Here is a 21,776-nt window from a genome sequence, read left to right on the forward strand (position 1 = left end):
ATGCTTTTTAAGTTTCCTCCAATACTCATACAATTTTTAAATGATATTAATAACATCAATGCCTTAAAAATTACTCTTTCATTCTAGTTTTGGCATTGGGATAGCATTAAACAAATAAACACATGCATAAACAGATCTTAGAATGAGATATATTGACTTGTCATCCTACCCTTGTACTATTAAATTCCCTCACAAAATGGTTTCTAACTACTATACGGTAACTAAACAAATTGTCAACCATTTGATGAAGATTTTTCTGTCTAAATCATCTCCAATCTAGGTATTATGTGGTAACTAGGCTTATATTTTTTTTCTTAATTTTTTTAAAAATTACAAATCCAGAATAACCCTCCAACGAAGCTAGTTTTGGGTGAGATTCAATATTAAGATCTCGGCATGTAGAACCTGACCAACTAAATAACTAGATAAATGTAAAGATAACTGAGATTTTTAAAAAAAAAATTATGCGACGTAAATACACTTATTAATTTCTTATACTTTTGTCACTCGGAATGCGATCATTTTACATCTTAACCATATTCTCCCTTCTGATGGTTAAGTTCATACACATTCACGCAGAACAATTTTCTAAAAGATCATCTCCAATCCAGGCAGCATATGGTAAACATTACTAGCTAATAAATTAATTTCTTTTCCCTAAATTAATTCTTTTTGCCCTCCGAGACTGACCTTGTTTTCAATGAGATAAGCACTAAATGTGTTTTTATTTGGTATTTTTTCTATCATCCCTACAAATAAATCAAGAGACCAATTGAACTACAGCCAATAAATGTGTTTTTTTCTCTATCATAATTTCACAAAATATTTGCCCATTTTTTAGTTGCATATTTGTTTGTTTAATTGACTGTAATTTAATTTGCTTCGTTTTAAGTTGAGGAGAGATTGGAAACGGTAGTTGACCGTTACATAATTTTTTACAAGTTCGTTAGTTCTTCAATTTTTTATAATCTTGAAAGCCATTTTTACAGATAAAAAAGTTATACCCTGTAAATTTCTTCAATTAGCAAAAAGTTATCCTATTCTAATTTAACAAAAGACGTATCTTATGGAGATCATTGATTATACCCAGTAAATTTCGAACTATGAGGCCTCCCTCTTGCAAACATAAATGAAGACTACAACAGTAACTTTCCGGTCAATGTTTAGGATAAACAGCCTGGGTTAGTCTACACATGGATTCATCCTCGGGCTGTCTGATAGATCGGGTCATCTAATCATTACAGAAATGGGCTACTGGCATTAGAGCCGAGTTATTAAATTTTTTTCTTTTAAATTTCAAATCAATCATCAATACAATTAACCTGTTTTCGAACTAGTTATTCAATTCGGTTTGAAAACCGATTCAAGCACGAATTCGGTTTGGATTTTTGCTTGAACCGTTTTTCTGGTTTGATTCAAAAAAGACCAGTTCGGTTTGGTTAACCAGTTTTGCATACCCCTGGACTATAAAGAGTATGAGTATCGAAGATATTTCTAATATAAATATTTTTCTTTCTTTAGTTGTTGATGATATTTCTAATATAAAATTTTCTTTCTTAGTGGTTTGATGCATGATCATTTTATGAGATACTTCCATGTCACAACATAGTTTGTTTAGATTTATATAAAAAATTGTATGGAAATTGAGGGAAACATAGCATGGATTGTAGCAGAAAGAGATCAAATGCATTATTTAGAAAAGCAGACAAGCTAAAGAGGTTTGAGACACATTTCCAATTTATATTGTCTGTTGAATTTTGATTCATTAAATTTTTCCAAGAACTGCATGTATGTATATACTAACTGTATACTTTTTCTACAATATCGGATTATTTAAGTTTCTTACTGAAAAATTAATTATTATGTATCATAAAATTCCTAGCAGGTCCATAAGTAATTTATTGATAGAGTTGAAAGTGTCCAAGAGGGTAGGTGCAGAGTGAAAAGTGGGATTGTATAAAATAGGAAGAACATGCTGCAATAAATTAGTGTCTTGTAAATAATAAATGCCTGCGTTGACGCCTTCTCTTAAATCACCTATCTACTTTATCTTCTTATTTATGATTTGCCAACGCTCCTATTAAGACTCTCAACTAATTTTTCTTTTTGTCCAACGGTCCTATTTACTCTCTCAGCTAACTTTTCTTTTTGCCCAACGCTCCTATTTACTCTCTCAACTAACATTTTTCTTTCGCCCAACGGCCAACGCTTTTATTTACTCCTCAACTAACTTTTCTTTCTTCGCTTCTCTTTATAATAAAACCAAATAAAACTCATTTAAGGAAAAAGTCTTTCTACATATACATCAATCAATATGTTGTACCAGTCGTATCCACTAAAATTAATACATAATAAATGTTTTGAAATGAAACTTATGATATTACCAAGAGGGTTTTGCTATAGGGCTTTCAGGTATTCTGTAAGAGCCAGCTTAAATTTGTGCGTATATATTGAAGCTTACTTTTCCCTCCAATATTATGGATGGTAGCTATGATCTAATATGGTGATGCCTCAAGTAATGATCTAATTACTGATTTTTCTTGAAAACTCTCGCTTCTTGTTTGTACAGTACAGACGTATCAGTAAATTTAGTTATATGAATATTCCTCATTTGTTAGATTTGTCTGAACTATATATTATAACCTTATACAATACAATAGTTCAGTTTAAAGCATTATTTTAGAGCGATTAATCTGGTAATCGATCTATAATTTAATGATCACAGTTCCTGTCTTGGAACAGCATTTTTTTTTCCTAAATTAAGGGTGAAAACTTGAAAATATTTATAGGAAGAAATTTGCATGTAAAATTGTGATGGAATCTCAGTTTCTGTAATTAATAAAAGGATATTTTTAGCAGATCCTTCACGAATGCCTTTCTTAAGGTTAAATTCAGATAATTGTAGTGGAAATTCAGGAAACCAGTTCATGAAATGGTCAAAACAGAGTAAATTGCAGAGTCATCAAATTTGGAATTTATATATGGAAAGTGTAAAGATCAGAATTATTAGTGTTATTGAATTATTTATAATTTAATTTTCCATTTTGTGAATTCGATTATTGTATGTGGATTGTAATTTAACTGGTTTGGAAAAAGTTTTAATGGACTCAAATCTTCAACAATCCATAACCATAACATGATAGACCTTGCCCAGCTAAATTGAACTTGGGTCTTCTCATTTCAAGATTTCTGTAAGCTTATCGGCTTACCCTTCCCGGTAAGGAGAAGAATTAGCATATAGAACACACACATCACGAGGAATCATTAATTCCTCACCATTTTGTCACATTTAGTTTCTCGACTTACTACCTTTAATTTTGTAACAAATTTAACTATAATTATTACTTTTTTTGTTATTGGGGTAATATGTGGTGCTTACAACAACCTTGTTAATTGTGAACATTATTTTATTTTGGGTAATTTTAGGTTATTTATCAAAGTAACAGTGATACTGTCAATTTTTATTTATTTTTTTAAAAAGAAAAAAAAAGAAAGAAAAGCTATCTTTTTGGACTGGAGTGCTCACATAGAAGAAGACTTATAAAGTGAGTCGTTCATGCATACTCTTGGTTAAATCCAAACCTTGTGTTTTCTTTATCATTTTCTTCTGTTGATTTTCTTTTAAACACCATGGAGTTTGCTTCTTCAGTTGTTGGGAGCATTACCGACTGCTTGTATGATTCAGTTGTTATGGTGGTTGTGTCCCAAACCCCGAGTATCGTTAATATTCAAAAAGAAATTTCTTACATGATAGGTCTGAGATCATTATCTAATTGTCCTGAATCAAAAAGAGCAAATTTGCTTTGGGGAAGAATTAAAGAGGAGAAGCAAATCCTCATAATATTGGATGACGTGTGGGCAAGAATTCAATTGGCAGAGATCGGTATTCCTTTCGGGAAGGACCATGGAGGTTGTAAGATCGTGCTTACCTCTCGAAGCAAAAATGTGTGCGATCATATGGACTGTGACAAGACATTTATCGTTGGAACTTTGTCAAAACAGGAGTCTTGGACGCTATTCAAGAAGCTTGCTGGAATGGATGTTGAAAATTTTATTATAAGCCCAATTGCAAGAGAGGTAGCAGCTGAGTGTGATGGCCTGCCGATTGCAATTGTTACCATAGCAAGAGCATTGAAGAACAAAAACGAGCATGTGTGGATTGACGTGGCATGACAACTCAAAACGTCTACCCGAACAGACATCCCAGGGTTGCAAGGAAGTGTGATTTCATCTTTGGAGTTGAGCATCAAATACCTAGAGAGTGAAGATGTGAAATCATTATTCTTCTTTTGTAGCTTATTTCCAGAGGATTTTAGAATCTCAATTACAGTTTTAGTGAGGTATGGAGCTGGTTTGAGGTGGTTCAAAAATGTTGAGACAATGGAGATGTTAGACACAAAGCACATGCTATTGTAAGTACCCTTATCTCTTCTTTTCTCTTGATTCATGAAAAAAATGACCATGATGGTGAAGAGTATGTTCGAATGCATGATGTTTTACGTGATGTTGCTCATATAATAGCACCTAAGTACAACCAAATATTCTTGGTGAAAGTTGGCATTGGTTTGGAAGAGTGGCCAGAAAGAGATACATTTGAAAGTCTCACATGTATTTCATTGATGTCAAATAATATTAAAGTTGTACCTAATGGGATTGAATGCCCAAAGTTGCAGTCTTCACTATTGCAAAAGAATACCAAATTGGTTCTCCCTAACAATTTCTTTCAAGGCATGAAAGATCTTAGATTTCTAGACTTGAGTGAAACTCAACTATTGCTACTGCCTAAGTTACTTTCTATGCTTGCAAATCTTAGAACATTGTATCTTAATCATTGCAAGTTGGACGATTTATCTATAATCGGGTGCCTAAGTAACCTAGAAATTCTTAGTCTTTGTGATTCTAATACTAGGGAGATACCCCTCTCTTTTAGCCAATCAATTCATCTGAGGCTATTAGATTTGAACAACTGTGAAGAGCTAACGCGAATAGCACATGGCATTATATCTGCTCTTTGTAAGTTAGAGGAGCTATATATTTTGAGAAGTTTTAAGCTTTGGGATTTTGAAGGAGATGAGGGGGATTGGAGAAGCAATGCCAAGCTTGCTGAGTTACAATACTTGTCTAGATTAACTAGCTTGCAAATTTTTATCCCAAACCAGGATCTTTTGCTTGATAATGACATGCTATTCAAAAAGTTATCAAGCTTTACAATAATAATAGGTGCTCCAGAAATTACTACCACAAAGCTGTTTTTGTATGATACAAGAAATTATTCACGAAAATTGATGATCTCATCTAATAAGGTTATGATTTCACAATTGTTTGATTGCCTTAAGAATTTGGTAACTGAAAAAACAGAATACTCATATATCATCAGTTTGGAAAATATTTTTCCTAAACTTGTAAATAGAGGGTTCAATGAGTTGAAAGGTCTATTTGTGGTTGATCAGAAGGTAACATATCTCCTAACTACATTGGAAAGTGAATCAAGCTTAACATTCCAAAACTTAGAGGAACTAGAAATTTGGGACCATCCCAACTTGGTTGAAATATGTCATGGTGAACCCTCAATCCAATCCTTCAATAAGCTAAAATCTTTATTTGTGGCTCAGTGCAACAGGTTGCCAAACATTGTTCCAAGTAATTTGTTACAAAGGTTTCAAAATCTAGAAAATTTTGGAGTAGTTAATTGTAAATCAATAGTATATATTTTCGATTGTGAAGAGCTTAAGGTAGCAAATGAAGAAACAAAGTTGCTCTCGTCATTAAAGGATATAGAGTTGGAAGATCTACCAAAGATGATGCATATATGGAAGGGTGACACTCAATACATAAACCTCTGCAACTTGAAGAGAATAAGTTTGTGGAGATGCCCAAACTTAATTAAACTATTTTCTCCAGCTTTATTACGAAGTCTTATTTGTTTGGAAAAAATAACGATACGATCATGCAACAATTTAGAGGAGATCTTCAGGATGAAAGAAGAAGAGGAATATGAGGAAAAGAGTATAGTACCACGGAGGAAAGATCACAGCACAACCTCCCCAAGTTTGGGAAACTTGACTTCTATAGAAATAACAGATTGCTGTAAATTGAAAAACCTCTTCACCCTATCTATGGTCAAAAGCCTGGTGAAGCTTAGAAGATCTCAAATATATAGATGCTCAACACTAGAAGAGACAATAATAAATGAGAAATTAGCATCAACAGTAAAGAGGATTGTGTTTCCTAGTTTGTCCTACTTGTACTTGGGAAGTCTAGACAACATGGCTTGTTTTAGCTCAAGCTCATATTCTATTGAATTCCCAGTTTTGGAGACACTCAAGAGACATGGATGTCCAAATATGAAGACCTTTGGTTATGGGAAACAATTGACACCTAACCTCAACAAAGTTTTGATTGATTATTATGGTAAAGAAGAACGATGGATGGGTAACCTTAACTCCACAGTGCAACAATTTTTTATAGAAGAGGTATGTGAATTGATTAATTGTTCTTAGTTAATAATTGAAAATATTTTTACTATTTGGAAGATGATGAAACTTTAAATGCAAAATATTAATTTTTTCTTTTATACTATTTTGCATTTAAAGTTTCTTCTATAGTAGGATGATTGAGGCATTGATCAGAAAATTTGTTTTCTTTAACAATACAAACTTAGTTTAACATTTTTTTTTTCCTTTTGATTAATTCTGAATATAAATTNGTCAACAGCCTGGTAAAGCTTAGAAGGCTTAAAATAGTTGGATGCTCAACACTACATGAAATAATCACAAATGAGGAAGCATCAGCATCAGTAGCACAGAGGATTGTGTTTCCTAGTTTGTCCTCCTTGTACCTTGAAAGTCTAGATAACATTTCTTGTTTTAGCTCAGGTTCATATTCTATTGAATTCCCAGCTTTGGAGTATCTTCAGATTTATAGATGTCGAAATATGAAGATCTTTAGTTATGGAGAACCAATGACACCAAAGCTCAACAAAGTCGTGATATATTATGAAGAACGATGGATGGGTGACCTTAACTCCACTGTGCAACAAATGTTCATAAAAAGGGTATGTGAATTGATTGTTCATAGTTAACAATTGAAAATATTTTCACTGTTTGAAAAAAAAGAATGAAACTTTAAATGCAAAATATTATTTTTTTTATTTTACCACCGAATGATTGATGCATAATTTTGAAAACAGAGCATTGATCAGAAAATATGTTTTTAGACTATGTAAATCTGAATTGCCATTCAAAACTTCAAATTGTGTTTTAATCTTTGAAAATCATTTCGTATTAAGTTGGTCAAATACATAAATTTATCTAAAAATCTAATTTCTTTTGTAGGAGGAAAGAAGGCAAAGAAGGCAACGCTTAGTCAACAATGTAAATGGTATGAATCAATTGAATAATAAAAAAGAACTTATAATGATTAAAAAAAAAGGAAAATATTAGGTAAATATCTCTTTTTGTTTTAAAAAAAAAAAATTGATTGTTTGTGCTTATTATTTTGTTTGAATCACAAGAAGATAGCGATGATGATGATGATGATGACGACGACGACGACGACGAAGATGATGACGACGACGATGAAGAAGAAGAAGAAGAAGAAGAAGAAGAGGGGGAGGAGGTAGGTAATTGATGATGGTATAAATTAACATTTGTCCCGTCATTATTCTATGTTGGGTTGTCTTAGTAAATATTTTATGTTGATGATGATGATGAAGCCTTAGTTTTCATATGCATAGATGCTTCCAAATTTGGAAAATTTCAGGGGAAAACAGAGCATTGATAAGAAAATAAATCTGAATTGCCATTGAAAACTTGAAATTGTGTTTTAATGCTTGAAAATGATTTGGTATCATAACACATAGTATCTTCTTAAATTATGTTTAGTTGCACAAATATTTAATAAGTTGAAACATCTTTAGTTGCTCAGATACATATATTATCTGAAAATCTGATTTGTTTTGCAGAAGGAAAGAAGAAGGCAACAGTTAGTCAACGATGTAAATGGTATGAATCATGTTTGACTAATTCAATAACTTCTCTAACTAAAATGATTTTTTAAGTAGAATATTAATCATTATATAAAATTTCATAGTAATTTGAGTTGATGTTTCAATAACCAAGTTACAGTTTTACATTGAAACAAAAAAGAGAAACAAGTTTCGCTTTCAAATAACATTAATTGTTTGTGCTTTTTATTTTGTTTGAATCACAAGTAGACAGAGATGACGACGACGACGACGACGAAGAAGAAGAAGAAGAAGAGGAGGTAGGTAATTAATGATGGTTTAAATTAAGATTTATATCTTGTCATTATTCTATTCTTTTATTTGATGGTTTAAATGTTAATGCATAATTTATAGGGACTATAAACAGATATTATTGAGGATGAGTTGTTGAGTTAAATATTTTATGTTCTCAAAACTACGGTGTTGGAATAAAAAACTATTCATGTATAAGAATGAATGCTTTCAATAACCTAAAATCCTTGAGAAGAGAAATGTTTTAAATGGCTTCAATATAAAGAAATCAAATTAACCATAATTGCATGCAGGAAATGGAAAAGAATAAGAAGCAAGGTGCAGAGAAGCCAGAAGGATTACCTGAAAATACTTCAACTTAGACTTGATTCTGCAATACCTACTGGTATGAATCATATTTACCAACTGCAATATTCATCAAAATTTTGTAAGATTAAAATGAAAATAACCTTAAAAAAAAGTTAATTTTTATTTATTATAATATTGTTTTGTAGAGGAAGGCTAACATTGAGAAAGTATAACGAGAAAAGCGCAAAAGGAGATGATGTTTAATTTCTTCATTTCTAAGCTATGCAAGAGCTTTGGGATGTTTATATAATAACTCAATTCAATTGTAGATAAATAAAGTAAGTTTGATTGTTATAAATAGTTATACTATTTGAACAATATTTGGATGTAAAATACTTTGAGTAATGCTATGCTTACTCACAATCCTACTAACAATCTTACAATCCTGGAAAATATAACGGCATAGTACAGGTACCATACGCATAGTACCCGTACTATGCCATTATATTTATCAGGATAGTAAGATGGTTAGTAAGATTGTGAGTAAGCATAGTTTTATTGAAGTACTTTTTCTTTCTTCAACTGTTTGATTAATGATCATTTTATTATGATCCTCGCCATAGTCACAACATATATAGTTTGCTTAGATTCATGTCAGAAAATTGTAATGGAAGGTTCATGGGAAAACAGAGTATCAAATGGTTGAACAAAGAGATCAAATCCAAATGGGATTTTACCAGCTTTATACCAGCTATGTCTCATCAATATCATAAACAGGTGGGGAATTTCAGTCTGGTAAGGTGGTAGCATAGGAGCTCTTACACAATTATTTGTTTGTTGAACATAAGATGATAAATCAAACATTAAGAAAACATATTTGGTTGAAACTTTTCAAATTATACTACTCTTTGAGCACAAGTTAGTTAAAAATTTTAATTCATAAACTACCTATTTAATTTATTTGAAGATGGATAGTTCAGGGGCGACCATTACTAGAAAAGAAAATGATGAATGGAATTGACCCCTGATTGGATCAATTTCATTACATTTTTTAAGCATTTTTCATAGTACTATAAATACTTATAGTACATTGATTAATCTCACCCAGATTTAACTAAAACATTCTTCTTAACATTTGTTTTGTGTGCTTTATTATTTTGCTAGAATCGCGATGTTAAAATAAATTTTTAAATTAAGGTCTGTACTGATATATTAAATACATATTTTAGTTTAGAAATCATGGGGGTAAATTTGATATTAAAGACAAATTTATGGCGCAACTAGATATATCTTTGAAACCTAAAGGGTCCATAAGAAAATAGTAAGACTCGGGGGTCTTTAAATTTTCCCAACAAGCCCCTTACAAAAACTCCACTGTTTCTCAGTAATCAAACAGCTTCTCTTTTTCCCTCTCGCTCTCCTTCTCAATATTTCTTTTCCTCATTTGATCTACGATTTGTCAATTTCCGCCGTAATTCCTTGAAGATTCGACTAGAACAGCTAGAAAATTTCATCTGCAAGCGACAATCGAGGCGCTTGATATTTATTTCCCGAAAGAACTGAAGAAGAATTTCTGTAGAAGCCGCAGCGGAGGCAATGGAAGAAACCTCAAACAAAGAAGATGCTCCTGTCGCTTTTCTCGACCTCGCCTCTCGAGCAATAAGAGGAAAAAGGTAAGTTTCATATAATTTCTTCTTCGTTGTTTATGTTATGGTAATGCGAAACTACGACGCTGTAACGGTAGTGTTACCGGAATCCGAGGCTTGGAAAATTTATTTTTTAAAAGATAAGTTACTGTACTGGAATGAGAAAGTTTGGGACGGTGGCTTTCGCTACATTGCTAGATGGTAAAGTTACCGGGAGAACATAATGCCAGGACCATTATTTTTTTTTTTTTTTTTTTTTTTTTTTAAAGATAAGAAATTGGTGCAATTAGCATTCTTTATGTTCAGAGTTAGGATACAGTGGTAGCGTTACCGAATGAATTGTTTCATTTTTGTGGTAGTTGTTGGACTTGTTATGAAAGTATTACTATGTGATGAGAAATAAAATCTAATAATCTGAATGAAGGTACATTTACGCGTCGTTTAAACATTTAACATTGTCAATCTTGTCTTGTGTAATGTGTGTGATGAAATCTGTGCTAGTATGCCTGCTGTGTAGTGTTAAAATTCACAAGTTATGATTGTATTGATGTAATAGTTGAGTGGGAATTGGAGAGACTAAAATGAATGATTTTGCAGGATGACTAAGTTGCAGGATGATGAAATTGAAGAGGATGAGCTGTTATGGAATCAGGATGCTCTTAAGAGGTAGTTTATTATGCATTATTCAAAGCATTCTCATTCTCATTCGAATTTGAAATCTGTTCTTTTATTTTGTCGATAAGAAAGTCTACCACTTAATCTTTCTTATGATTAGTTTAATTGAGTGTCATCATTTGTATTTTCTGTGCATTTATTTTTCTGTTGTGCTTTCGCAGCTTTTTTCATTGGTAGATCATGACGATCTGGTTCTGAAAATTAAGGAACAAAAATGATATTGCTGTTAACAAGAGGACTGCTTATAATGAACGTGGTTGGAGTGTGTTTGGGAGTGCTTCTCTAAAAGAAGCTTTCAAGTAAAACTGATTTTTGGCAAAGCACCTAGCGCTTACTGTGATTTTAGATAAAAATTGCATTTCTAACAAAATAAGTGCTCTCTACCAAAGTATATACCAAAGCATTTCAAGTGCTTTTTTAATCCCAAAAAACGTTTTTGCTTGTTTAAGTCAATAATTATTAAATAGACATAAAAGCATTTGGACAATTTGATTTTGAAAGTGTTTCTCACTCTGTCTCTGTCAAAAGCACTTACCCTTAATTTTTTTTTTACCCTGAATTCTTATTGATCTATGTATGAAGGAACAAAAAAAGAGTTTTACCATTACACACTAATATATAATATATATTTGTTATTGTATTTATTTGTTTATATATTTATTTTTGCAGGAAGAGAATGATGATAATTATGTAGTGGATGCAGAGGTTGTTGAACTCAACAGTCTATCCCCCCTGAAAATCAAGACGTCCCTGATGATGCAGAAGGTGAGAGAAATGTCAGAAAATCCACAAGAACTGCTGTGATTGTTAGGCAAGCTGAGAGAGATGCAAAACGTGCAGCAATGCAAGCAAAAATGAAGGTCAGTTTGGGGTGTTGGAGGCTTATTTCTTTTAGAAGGGATAAATTCACTTGCTTTACACACGTTGCTGTTGGAAATGTTTAGGGAAAATTAAGTTGGCTTGTTGTAGGATCATATATTTCAATTTATTTAATTGATTTCAGTTAGGTATGGGCTGTGAACCTGGGGCATAGCTACCCTCAAGGTCCCAAATCCTGGAATATTTCCTTGGTGTCTAGATGATTTCTTTTTCTTTTTGGTTGATACCAAAAAATTCTTTAAATATTCCTACTTGTTCACTAAATTCTACACTAGGGGTTACTTCCGTAACCTAAAACCTTGATAGCCAAGTAACTATTATACCAAAAAGGTTGCCCCATAAACCTTTGACCTCTTGGTTGAAACTAAGGGTTTATACCACTTAGTTCAATCCTTGGGGTTAGGTTTCTAGTTGCTTACATTAAGGTCTTTTGTATAGTTACATTATTAGGCGCTTGATTTGTTTAGTGTTTCTACGATTATGGTTCTAATGCCATGTTTATCTATCTACATACCAGGAAGAGACTCTCTGTACACAATGTTGTCACAGTTTGTAATTTGTGATCCTATAAGTTGAGATGAATACTTATCCCGTCTTTTATATCTTTTCTATTTATAGCTAATAAAAAGGCAAAAGGAAGGAGAGGAGTAGAGGATGACCCAAGAAAGAGATGCTTCTGGAAGCATCTCAAACAAGTTAGGCTATAGTAGTACATGGTGTTGGAATGTGAACACTTTTTGGTAATTGATGAAGAAAAGCCAATCAAGAGGAAAAGGCAAGTAAGAAGAAAAGACAAACAAGAAGAAAAATAAATTTAAGTTTTAGGCAAATTTCTAGTTTAAGAATTTGTAATTGAGAATAATTGTTTTCCTTTTCTATTGTGAGATGTATTAGGAAAGAAGAATTGGTTTCAGACTTTATTTAAGTTAAAATAGGAGAATGATTTAAATTAGAGGAGTTCTATTAGGAATAAGAATATGAATCCTAGTAAAATAAGAATGTCTTATTTTACCTATAAATAGGAGAGTTAGAACCAATTCAAGGTTATGAGATAGACAAGTAAAGAAAGAGAGAATGTGAGGATACAATGAGTTTTAATGTAAGGGTATTCAGGGGTATTAAACACCATAGGAACAAGATGTTTAGCTGGAGAATTAGAGGATCCAACAATCGCTCAGAATGAAGGTTGATGGTGTGATGAAATACTTGTATCATATTCATATTATTATAGTGAAAACCCTCTTATTCGTGGGTATAGGTAAGTTATGCCAATCACGTAAAATATCGTGTGCCTTTTTATGTGTTAATATGTGTTGTTCTTTAATTTTAATATTTTTTTAACTACTCTGATTTTCAACACATGGTATATAGTATCATCTCATGAATTTCTGGAAAATTATTAATATATATGAAGTTATGGACGATTTCCTTATATGAGCTCAACTTTAATGGCGTGAACTGTAATTTTGTAGAGATCAGGAACTTGAGGAACTTAGAACGTGTTTTCGCGAGGGAGGAAGAAGTTAAGAAAAGAGCAATAGTGCAGAAAGATGTCTATAGTGGCCCACAGATACGGTATTTGTCAAAGGATGGTAAGCATTCTCTGATTTGTTATTGATCTGAGTTCTCTAGAAAAATGATCTCCAACTATAGATTGTACACCGTTGTCGATACTGAAAGCGTCTTATACTTATTCATAAATCTCTCGCACAGGTTATTCATATTTGGAAATCAGTAAAGGCGCATTAGATATTTCAACCACACCTACTCCTTGTAAGTTCACCATATCTAAGGTGGTTGCAAGCTAATAATTTTTGGTAAAAATGCTGATGTATGTCAATATTCATATTGAAGGCTATATAAATTACGAATTCATCAGCCATCACAATGGTGTATATCAATGCATGTTTTACCCTTATATGTGTTGACCATTTTAATCTATAACTTGATTTGATGCATTTTTTTCCACTTAAAACTAAAAATTGGTCACTTACCAAAATTTTCTTTTTGGAATCTAGAACTCAAAAATGTGTAGTCCATACTAATGTTCATGCTTTTTAAGTTTCCTCCAATAACTCATAACAATTTTTAAATGATATTAATAACATCAATGCCTTAAAAATTATACTCTTTCATTCTAGTATTTGGCATTGGGGATAGCATTAAAACAAATAAACACATGCATAACAAGATCTTAGAATGAGATTATATTTGACTTGTCATCCTACCCTTGTGACTATTAAATTCCACTCACAAAATTGTTTCTAACTACTATTACGGTAACTAAACAAAATTTGTCAACCATTTGATGAAGATTTTTCTGTCTAAATCATCTCCAATCTAGGTATTATGTGGTAACTAGGCTTATTAATTTTTTTTCTTAATTTTTTTAAAAATTACAAATCCAGAATAAACCCATCCAACGAAGCTAGTTTTGGGTGAGATTCAATATTAAGATCTCGGCATGTAGAACCTGACCAAACTAAATAACTAGATAAATTGTAAAGATAACTGAGATTTTTAAAAAAAAAATTATGCGACGTAAATACACTTATTAATTTCTTTATACTTTTTGTCACTCGGAATGCGATCATTTTACATCTTAACCATATTCTAGCCTTCTGATGGTTAAGTTCATACACATTCACGCAGAAACAATTTTCTAAAGAGATCATCTCCAATCCAGGCAGCATATGGTAAACATTACTAGCTAATAAATTAATTTCTTTTCCCTAAAATTAATTCTTTTTGCCCTCCGAGACTGACCTTGTTTTCAATGAGATAAGCACTAAATGTGTTATTTTGGTTATTTTTTTCTATCATCCCTACAAATAAATCAAGAGTACCAATTGAACTACGAGCCAATAAATGTGTTATTTTCTCTATCATAAGTTTCACAAAATATTTGCCCATTTTTTAGTTGCATATGTTGTTTGTAGTTAATTGACTTGTAATTTAATTTGCTTCGTTTTAAGTTGAGGAGAGATTGGAAGACGGTAGTTGACCGTTACATAATTTTTTACAAGTTCGTTAGTTCTTCAATTTTTTATAATCTTGAAAGCCATTTTTACAGATAAAAAAGTTATACCCTGTAAATTTCTTCAATTAGCAAAAAGTTATCCTATTCTAATTTAATCAGAAAGACGTATCTTATGGAGATCATTGATTATACCCAGTAAATTTCGAACTATGAGGCCTCCATCTTGCAAACATAAATGAAGACTACAACAGTAACTTTCCAGGTCAATGTTTATGATAATACAGCCTGGGTTAGTCTACACATTGGATTCATCCTCGGGCTGGGCTTGATAGATCGGGTCATCTAATCATTACAGAAATGGGCTCACTGGCATTATGAGCCGAGTTATTAAGATTTTTTTCTTTTAAATTTCAAAATCAATTCAATACCAATTAACCTGTTTTTCGAACTAGTTATTCAATTCGGTTTAGAACCGATTCAAGCACGAATTCGGTTTGGATTTTTGCTTGAACCGGTTTTCTGGTTTGATTCAAAAAATGACCAGTTCGGTTTGGTTAACCAGTTTTGCATACCCCTGGACTATAAAGAGTATGAGTATCGAAGATATTTCTAATATAAATATTTTTCTTTCTTTAGTGGTTTGATGATATTTCTAATATAAATATTTTTCTTTCTTTAGTGGTTTGATGCATGATCATTTTATGAGGATACTTACCATAGTCACAACATAGTTTGTTTAGATTTATATAAAAAAATTGTAATGGAAAATTGAGGGGAAACATAGAGCATGGAATTGTAGCAGAAAGAGATCAAATGCATTATTTAGAAAAGCAGACAAGCTAAAGAGGTTTGAGACATCATTTCCAATTTATATTGTCTGTTGAATTTTGATTCATTAAATTTTTCCAAGAACTAGCATGTATGTATATACTAACTGTATACTTTTTGCTACAATATCGGATTATTTAAGTTTCTTACTGAAAAATTAATTATCATGTATCATAAATATATCCCTAGCAAGGTCCATTAAGTAATTTATTGATAGAGTTGAAAGTGTCCAAGAGGGTAGGTGCAGAGTGAAAAGTGGGATTGTAATAAATAGGAAGAACATGCTGCAATAAATTAGTGCTTGTAAATAATAAATGCCTGCAGTTGACGCTCTTCTCTTAAATCACCTATCTACTTTTATCTTCTTATTTATGATTTGCCCAACGCTCCTATTAAGACTCTCAACTAATTTTTCTTTTTGTCCAACGGTCCTATTTACTCTCTCAGCTAACTTTTCTTTTTGCCCAACGCTCCTATTTACTCTCTCAACTAACATTTTTCTTTGCCCAACGGCCAACGCTTTTATTTACTCTCTCAACTAACTTTTCTTTCTTCGCTTCTCTTTATAAATAGAAACCAAATAAAACTCATTTAAGGAAAAAGTCTTTCTACATATACATCAGATCAATATGTGTACCAGTCGTATCCACTAAAATTAATACATAATAAATGTTTTGAAAATGAAACTTATGATATTACCAAGAGGGTTTTGCTATAGGGCTTTCAGGTATTCTGTAGAAGCCAGCTTAAATTAATTGTGCGTATATATTGAAGACTTTTCCCTCCAATATTAATGGATGGTAGCTATGAATCTAATATGGTGATGCCTCAAGTAATGATCTTAATTAACTGATTTTTCTTGAAAACTCTCGCTTCTTGTTTGTACAGTACAGACGTATCATAAATTGAGTTTATGAATATTCCTCAATTTGTTAGATTTGTCTGAACTATATATTATAACCTTATACAAATACAAACTAGTTCAGTTTAAAGCATTTATTTTAGAGCGATTAATCTGGTAATCGATCTATAATTTAATGATCACAGGTTCCTGTCTTGGAACAGCATTTTTTTTTCCTAAATTAAGAGTTTGAAAACTTGAAAATATTTATAGGAAGAAATTTGCATGTAAAATTGTGATGGAATCTCAGTTTCTGTAATTAATAAAAGGATATTTTTATCAGGATCCTTCACGAATGCCTTTCTTTAAGGTTAAATTCAGATAATTGTAGTGGAAATTCAGGAGAAACCAGTTCATGAAATGGTCAAAACAGAGTAAATTGCAGAGTCATCAAATTTGGAATTTATATATGGAAAGTGTAAAGATCAGAATTATTGAAGTGTTATTGAATTATTTATAATTATAATTTTCCATTTTGTGAATTCGATTATTGTATGTGGATTGTAATTTATACTGGGTTTGGAAAAAGTTTTAATGGACTCAAATCTTCAACAATCCATAACCATAACATTGATAGACCTTGCCCAGCTAAATTGAACTTGGGTCTTCTCATTTCAAGATTTCTGTAAGCTTATCGGCTTACCCTTCCCGGTAAGGAAGAAGAATTAGCATATGATGAACACACACATCACGAGGAATCATTAATTTCCTCACCATTTGTCACATTTAGTTTCTCGACTTAGTACGTACTTTAATTTTGTAACAAATTTAACTATTAATTATTACTTTTTTATGTTATTGGGGTAATATAGTGGTGCTTACAACATACCTTTGTTAATTGTGAACATTATTTTATTTTGGGTAATTTTAGGTTATTTATCAAAGTAACAGTGATACTGTCAATTTTTTATTTTATTTTTTTAAAAAGAAAAAAGAAAAGAAAAGCTATCTTTTTGGACTGGAGTGCTCACATAGAAGAAGACTTATAAAGTGAGTCGTTCATGCATACTCTTGTTAATCACTGAAACCTTGTGTTTTCTTTATCATTTCTCTTGTTGATTTTCTTTTAAAACACCATGGAGTTTGCTTCTTCAGTTGTTGGGAGCATTACCGACTGCTTGTTCGGCGCAGCAGGCCGTCACCTCGGTTACTTGTTTCACTACAACGACAACATTGGAACGTTGGAAAACCAAGCTAAGAAACTTGCAGGTATCAGAGAGAGGGTACAGGGATATATTGATGCTGCTGCAAGGAATCTTGAAATTATTGAAACTGATGTGCAGAACTGGATGACAGAAGTTGATAAAATCTCTGCAGAAGCTGCAAAGTTTTTGGAAGATGAAGTCAATGCAAACAAGAGGTGTCTCAACGGGTGGTGTATTAATCCCAGATCCCGTTACAGATTCAGTAAGGAGGCGAAAGACAAGAATGTTGCGATTTCTCAGCTCCTAGAAGATTGGAAAGTTGAGAAGAAGGTATCTCGTCCTGCTCCTCCTCCAGGAATTATTTATCCATCTGAGGTATTTTCTGGAACTTTCGAATCCAGAAAATCAATTATGAAGCAAATCTTGGAGGCCTTGGGAGATGACAACGTCAGTATCGTTGGAGTGTGTGGAATGGGCGGTGTGGGTAAGACCACGTTAGTGACAGAAATCGTCAAACAGGCAGGTGAAGATAAGCGATATGGTGTTGTAGTGATGACAACTGTGTCTCAAACCGTAAATATTATGAATATTCAGGGGGAAATTGCTCGGATGCTGGGTTTGAAAGATCTGCCGGACGATAGCGAGACAGCTAGAGCAAGATCCCTTTGGGAAAGAATCAAGAAGGAAGAAAAGATGCTTGTAATATTAGACGATGTTTGGAGAAGAATTGAGCTGTATGAGATTGGAATTCCTTTTGGAAATGACCATAGAGGTTGCAAGATTGTGCTCACCTCTCGAAGCAGAGATGTATGCGACGAAATGGATGCTCAACCGATATTTACGGTTGCAACGTTATCAAAAGAAGAATCTTGGGTCCTTTTTAAGGAGAAAGCTGGAGCATGTGTTGACAACAGTGATTTAAACCCAATTGCCAGACAAATAGCTGCTGAATGTGGTGGTTTGCCGATTGCAGTTGTTACCATAGCAACAACATTGAAGAACAAAAACAAGTATGTCTGGATTGACGCGGCACGACAACTCAAAACGTCTACCCCAACAGACATCCGAGGCTTGCAAGGAAGTGTGATTTCATCTTTGGAGTTGAGCATCAAATATCTAGAGAGTGAAGATGCGAAATCATTGTTCTTCTTTTGTAGCTTATTTCCAGAGGATTTCGAAATCTCAATTACAATTTTAGCGAGATATGGAGCTGGATTGGGGTGGTTCAAAAATGTTGACACAATGGAGCATGTTAGAGACAGAGCAAGTGCTATTGTAAGTTCCCTTGTCTCTTCTTTTCTCTTGATTCATGAAGAAAATGACGACGATGATGAAGATTATGATGTGTATGTTAAAATGCATGATGTTGTACGTGATGTTGCACATATAATAGCACCTAAGTACAACCAAATACTCTTGGTGAAAGCTGGCATTGGTTTGGAAGAATGGCCGGAAAGAGATACATTTGAAAGTCTCACATGTATCTCATTGATGTCAAATAATATTAAAGCGGTACCTGATGGGATGGAATGTCCAAAGTTGCAGTCTTTACTATTGCAAAAGAATCATGAATTGGTTCTCCCTAACAATTTCTTTCAAGGTATGAAAGATCTTAGAGTTCTAGACTTGAGTAAAACTCAACTATTGCCACTGCCCGAGTCACTTTCTTTGCTTACAAATCTTAGAACACTGTATCTTTACTATTGCAAGTTGGGCGATTTATCTATAATCGGGCAACTAAGCAACCTAGAAATTCTTAGTCTTTGTGGTTCTAATATTAGGGAGATACCTATCTCTTTTAGCAAATTAATTCATTTGAGGCTATTAGATTTGAATCTCTGTCTAAAGCTAAAGCGAATAGCACATGGTGTTATATCAGCTCTTTGTAAGTTAGAGGAGTTGTACATTTTCCCAAGTTCTATGCTTTGGGATTTTGAAGGAGATGAGGGGGATTGGAGAAGCAATGCCAAGCTTGCTGAGTTACAATGCTTGTCTGACCTAACTAGGTTGGAAATTTTTATCCCAAACCAGGGTCTTTTACCCGATAATAACATGCTGTTCAAAAAGTTATCGAACTTTACAATAATAATAGGTGATCCAAAAGTTTTGCATGTGGAACACTTTCTTAAGATTATGAAAAAATACTCAAGGAAAATTATGATCTCAGGTGGTAAGGTTATGATTTCACGATTGCTTGATTGCCTTAAGAACTTGATAATTGAAAAAACCGAGTTTCTACGTATCATCGGTTTGGAAAATATGTTTCGTGAACTTGTAGACAGAGGTTTCAATGAGTTGAGAGGTTTAGCAATACGTGATCAGAATGTAATGTATCTCCTAAATACATTGGAAGGGGCATCGAACTTAACATTCAAAAACTTAGAGGAATTACAAATTTGGAACCTTGCCAACTTGATTGAAATATGTCATGGTGAACCCTCAACCCAGTCCTTCAATAAGCTAAAATCTTTAGCTGTGCTTAAGTGTAACAGGTTGTCAAACATTGTTCCAAGTCATTTGTTACAGAGGTTTCAAAATCTGGAAAATTTTGCAATAGATAATTGTAAATCAGTGGTACATATATTCGATTGTGAAGAGCTTAAGGTTGCAAATGGAGAAACAAAGCTGCTCTCATCATTAAAGAATCTAAAATTGGAAAAACTGCCAAAGATGACGAAAATATGGAAGGGTGACACTCAATACATAAACCTCTGCAACTTGAATAGAATAAGTGTGGAAAGATGCCCAAAGTTAATTAAACTATTTTCTCCAGTGTTATTGCGAAGTCTTATTAGTTTGGAAGAAATAGAGATAATTGATTGCAAGAATTTAGAGGAGATCTTCATCTTCGGGATGAAAGAAGAAGAGGAATATGATGAAAAGGGTATAGTACCATGGAGGAAAGATCACACCACAACCTCCCCAAGTTTGGGAAACTTGACTTCTGTAATAATAATAGGTAGCTCTAAATTGAAAAACCTTTTTACCCCGTCCATAGTCAAAAGACTGGTGAAGCTTAAAAGCCTTCGCATAGTTGGATGCTCAACACTACATGAAATAATCACAAATGAGGAAGCATCAACAATACAGAGGATTGTATTTCCTAGTTTGTCGTCTTTGCACCTTGTAGGTCTAGATAACATTGCTTGTTTTAGCTCAGGCTCATCTTCAATTGAATTCCCCGATTTGGAGTCTGTTTGGATTTGTGAATGTCCAAATATGAAGATCTTTGGTTATGGAGAACAACTGACACCAAAACTCAACAAAGTTATTATTGATTATCATGATGAACAAGAACGATGGATGGGTAACCTCAACTCCACAGTGCAACAATTGTTCATAGAACAGGTATGTGAATTGATTAGTTATACATAATAAACATTTGTACATATTTTTACTATTTGAAAGAAAATGAAATATTAAATGCAAAATATATTATTTTTTCTTTTATTAGTGGATGATTGATGCATAATTTGGAAAATTTCAAGGGAAAACAGGCATTGATAAGAAAATATGTTTTTGAGCATTGATCAGAAAATATGTTTTTAGACTATATAAATATGAATTGCTATTCAAAACTTGAAATTGTGTTTTAATGTTTGAAAATGATTTGGTATCATAATACATAAATTATGTTTAGTTGCACAAATACTTAATAAGTTTAATCAGATACATAAGTTATCTAAAAATCTGATTTGTTTTGCAGGAGGGAAGACGGAAACAATTAGTCAACAACGTAAATGGTATGAATCATGTTTGAGTTGATTTTTCATTAAAAAAAAAAAAAAAAGGAAAATATTTAGGTAAATGTCTCTTTTTGTTTTAAAAAAAATCAATTGTTTGCGCTTATTATATTTTTTTGAATCACAAGAAGACAGAGGTGGTGGTGGTGATGATGATAATGATGATGACAACAACGACGATGATGATGATGATACTGATAATGACAACGACGACGATGATAATGATGATACTGATGATGACAATGACGATGATGAAGAAGACGAGGTAGCTAGTTAATATTTTTTTTCTTTTATCAATGGATGATTGATGCATAATTTGTAAAACAGAGCAATTTGAGAATGATTTTGTATCATAATATGTACTGTCTTCTTAAATTATCTTTAGTTGCATAAATACTTAATATTACATAAAATTTCATAGTAATTTGAGTTGA

General features: G+C 32.6%; 1 protein-coding gene and 1 long non-coding RNA gene across 2 annotated transcripts; both read left to right on the plus strand.

Moving 5' to 3' along the window:
- Positions 1–3,629: 3,629 nt before the first annotated feature.
- Positions 3,630–21,359, plus strand: LOC116135123 (disease resistance protein At4g27190-like). Its single transcript, XM_031420829.1, has 3 exons — positions 3,630–3,666; positions 17,555–20,947; positions 21,306–21,359. Exons 1-3 carry the CDS (start codon positions 3,631–3,633, stop codon positions 21,357–21,359), a joined length of 3,483 nt encoding a protein of 1,160 aa, XP_031276689.1. The 5' UTR covers position 3,630.
- On the plus strand, positions 10,787–13,295 carry LOC116135085. Its single transcript, XR_004128836.1, has 3 exons — positions 10,787–10,857; positions 11,536–11,726; positions 13,218–13,295. It is a non-coding gene; the product is annotated as an uncharacterized LOC116135085 (long non-coding RNA).
- Positions 21,360–21,776: the final 417 nt, after the last annotated feature.

Source organism: Pistacia vera, unplaced genomic scaffold, assembly GCF_008641045.1.
Source record: "Pistacia vera cultivar Batoury unplaced genomic scaffold, PisVer_v2 Contig294, whole genome shotgun sequence".
NCBI lineage: Eukaryota > Viridiplantae > Streptophyta > Magnoliopsida > Sapindales > Anacardiaceae > Pistacia > Pistacia vera.

Coding starts and splice junctions, on each gene's coding strand:
- LOC116135123 (XM_031420829.1), top strand. CDS start 3,631: ATGGAGTTTGCTTCTTCAGTTGTTGGGAGCATTACC. Junction 3,667..17,554: donor CAGTTGTTGGGAGCATTACC/GACTGCTTGTAT, acceptor TCTTCAGTTGTT/GGGAGCATTACCGACTGCTT. Junction 20,948..21,305: donor AACAATTGTTCATAGAACAG/GTATGTGAATTG, acceptor TTTGTTTTGCAG/GAGGGAAGACGGAAACAATT.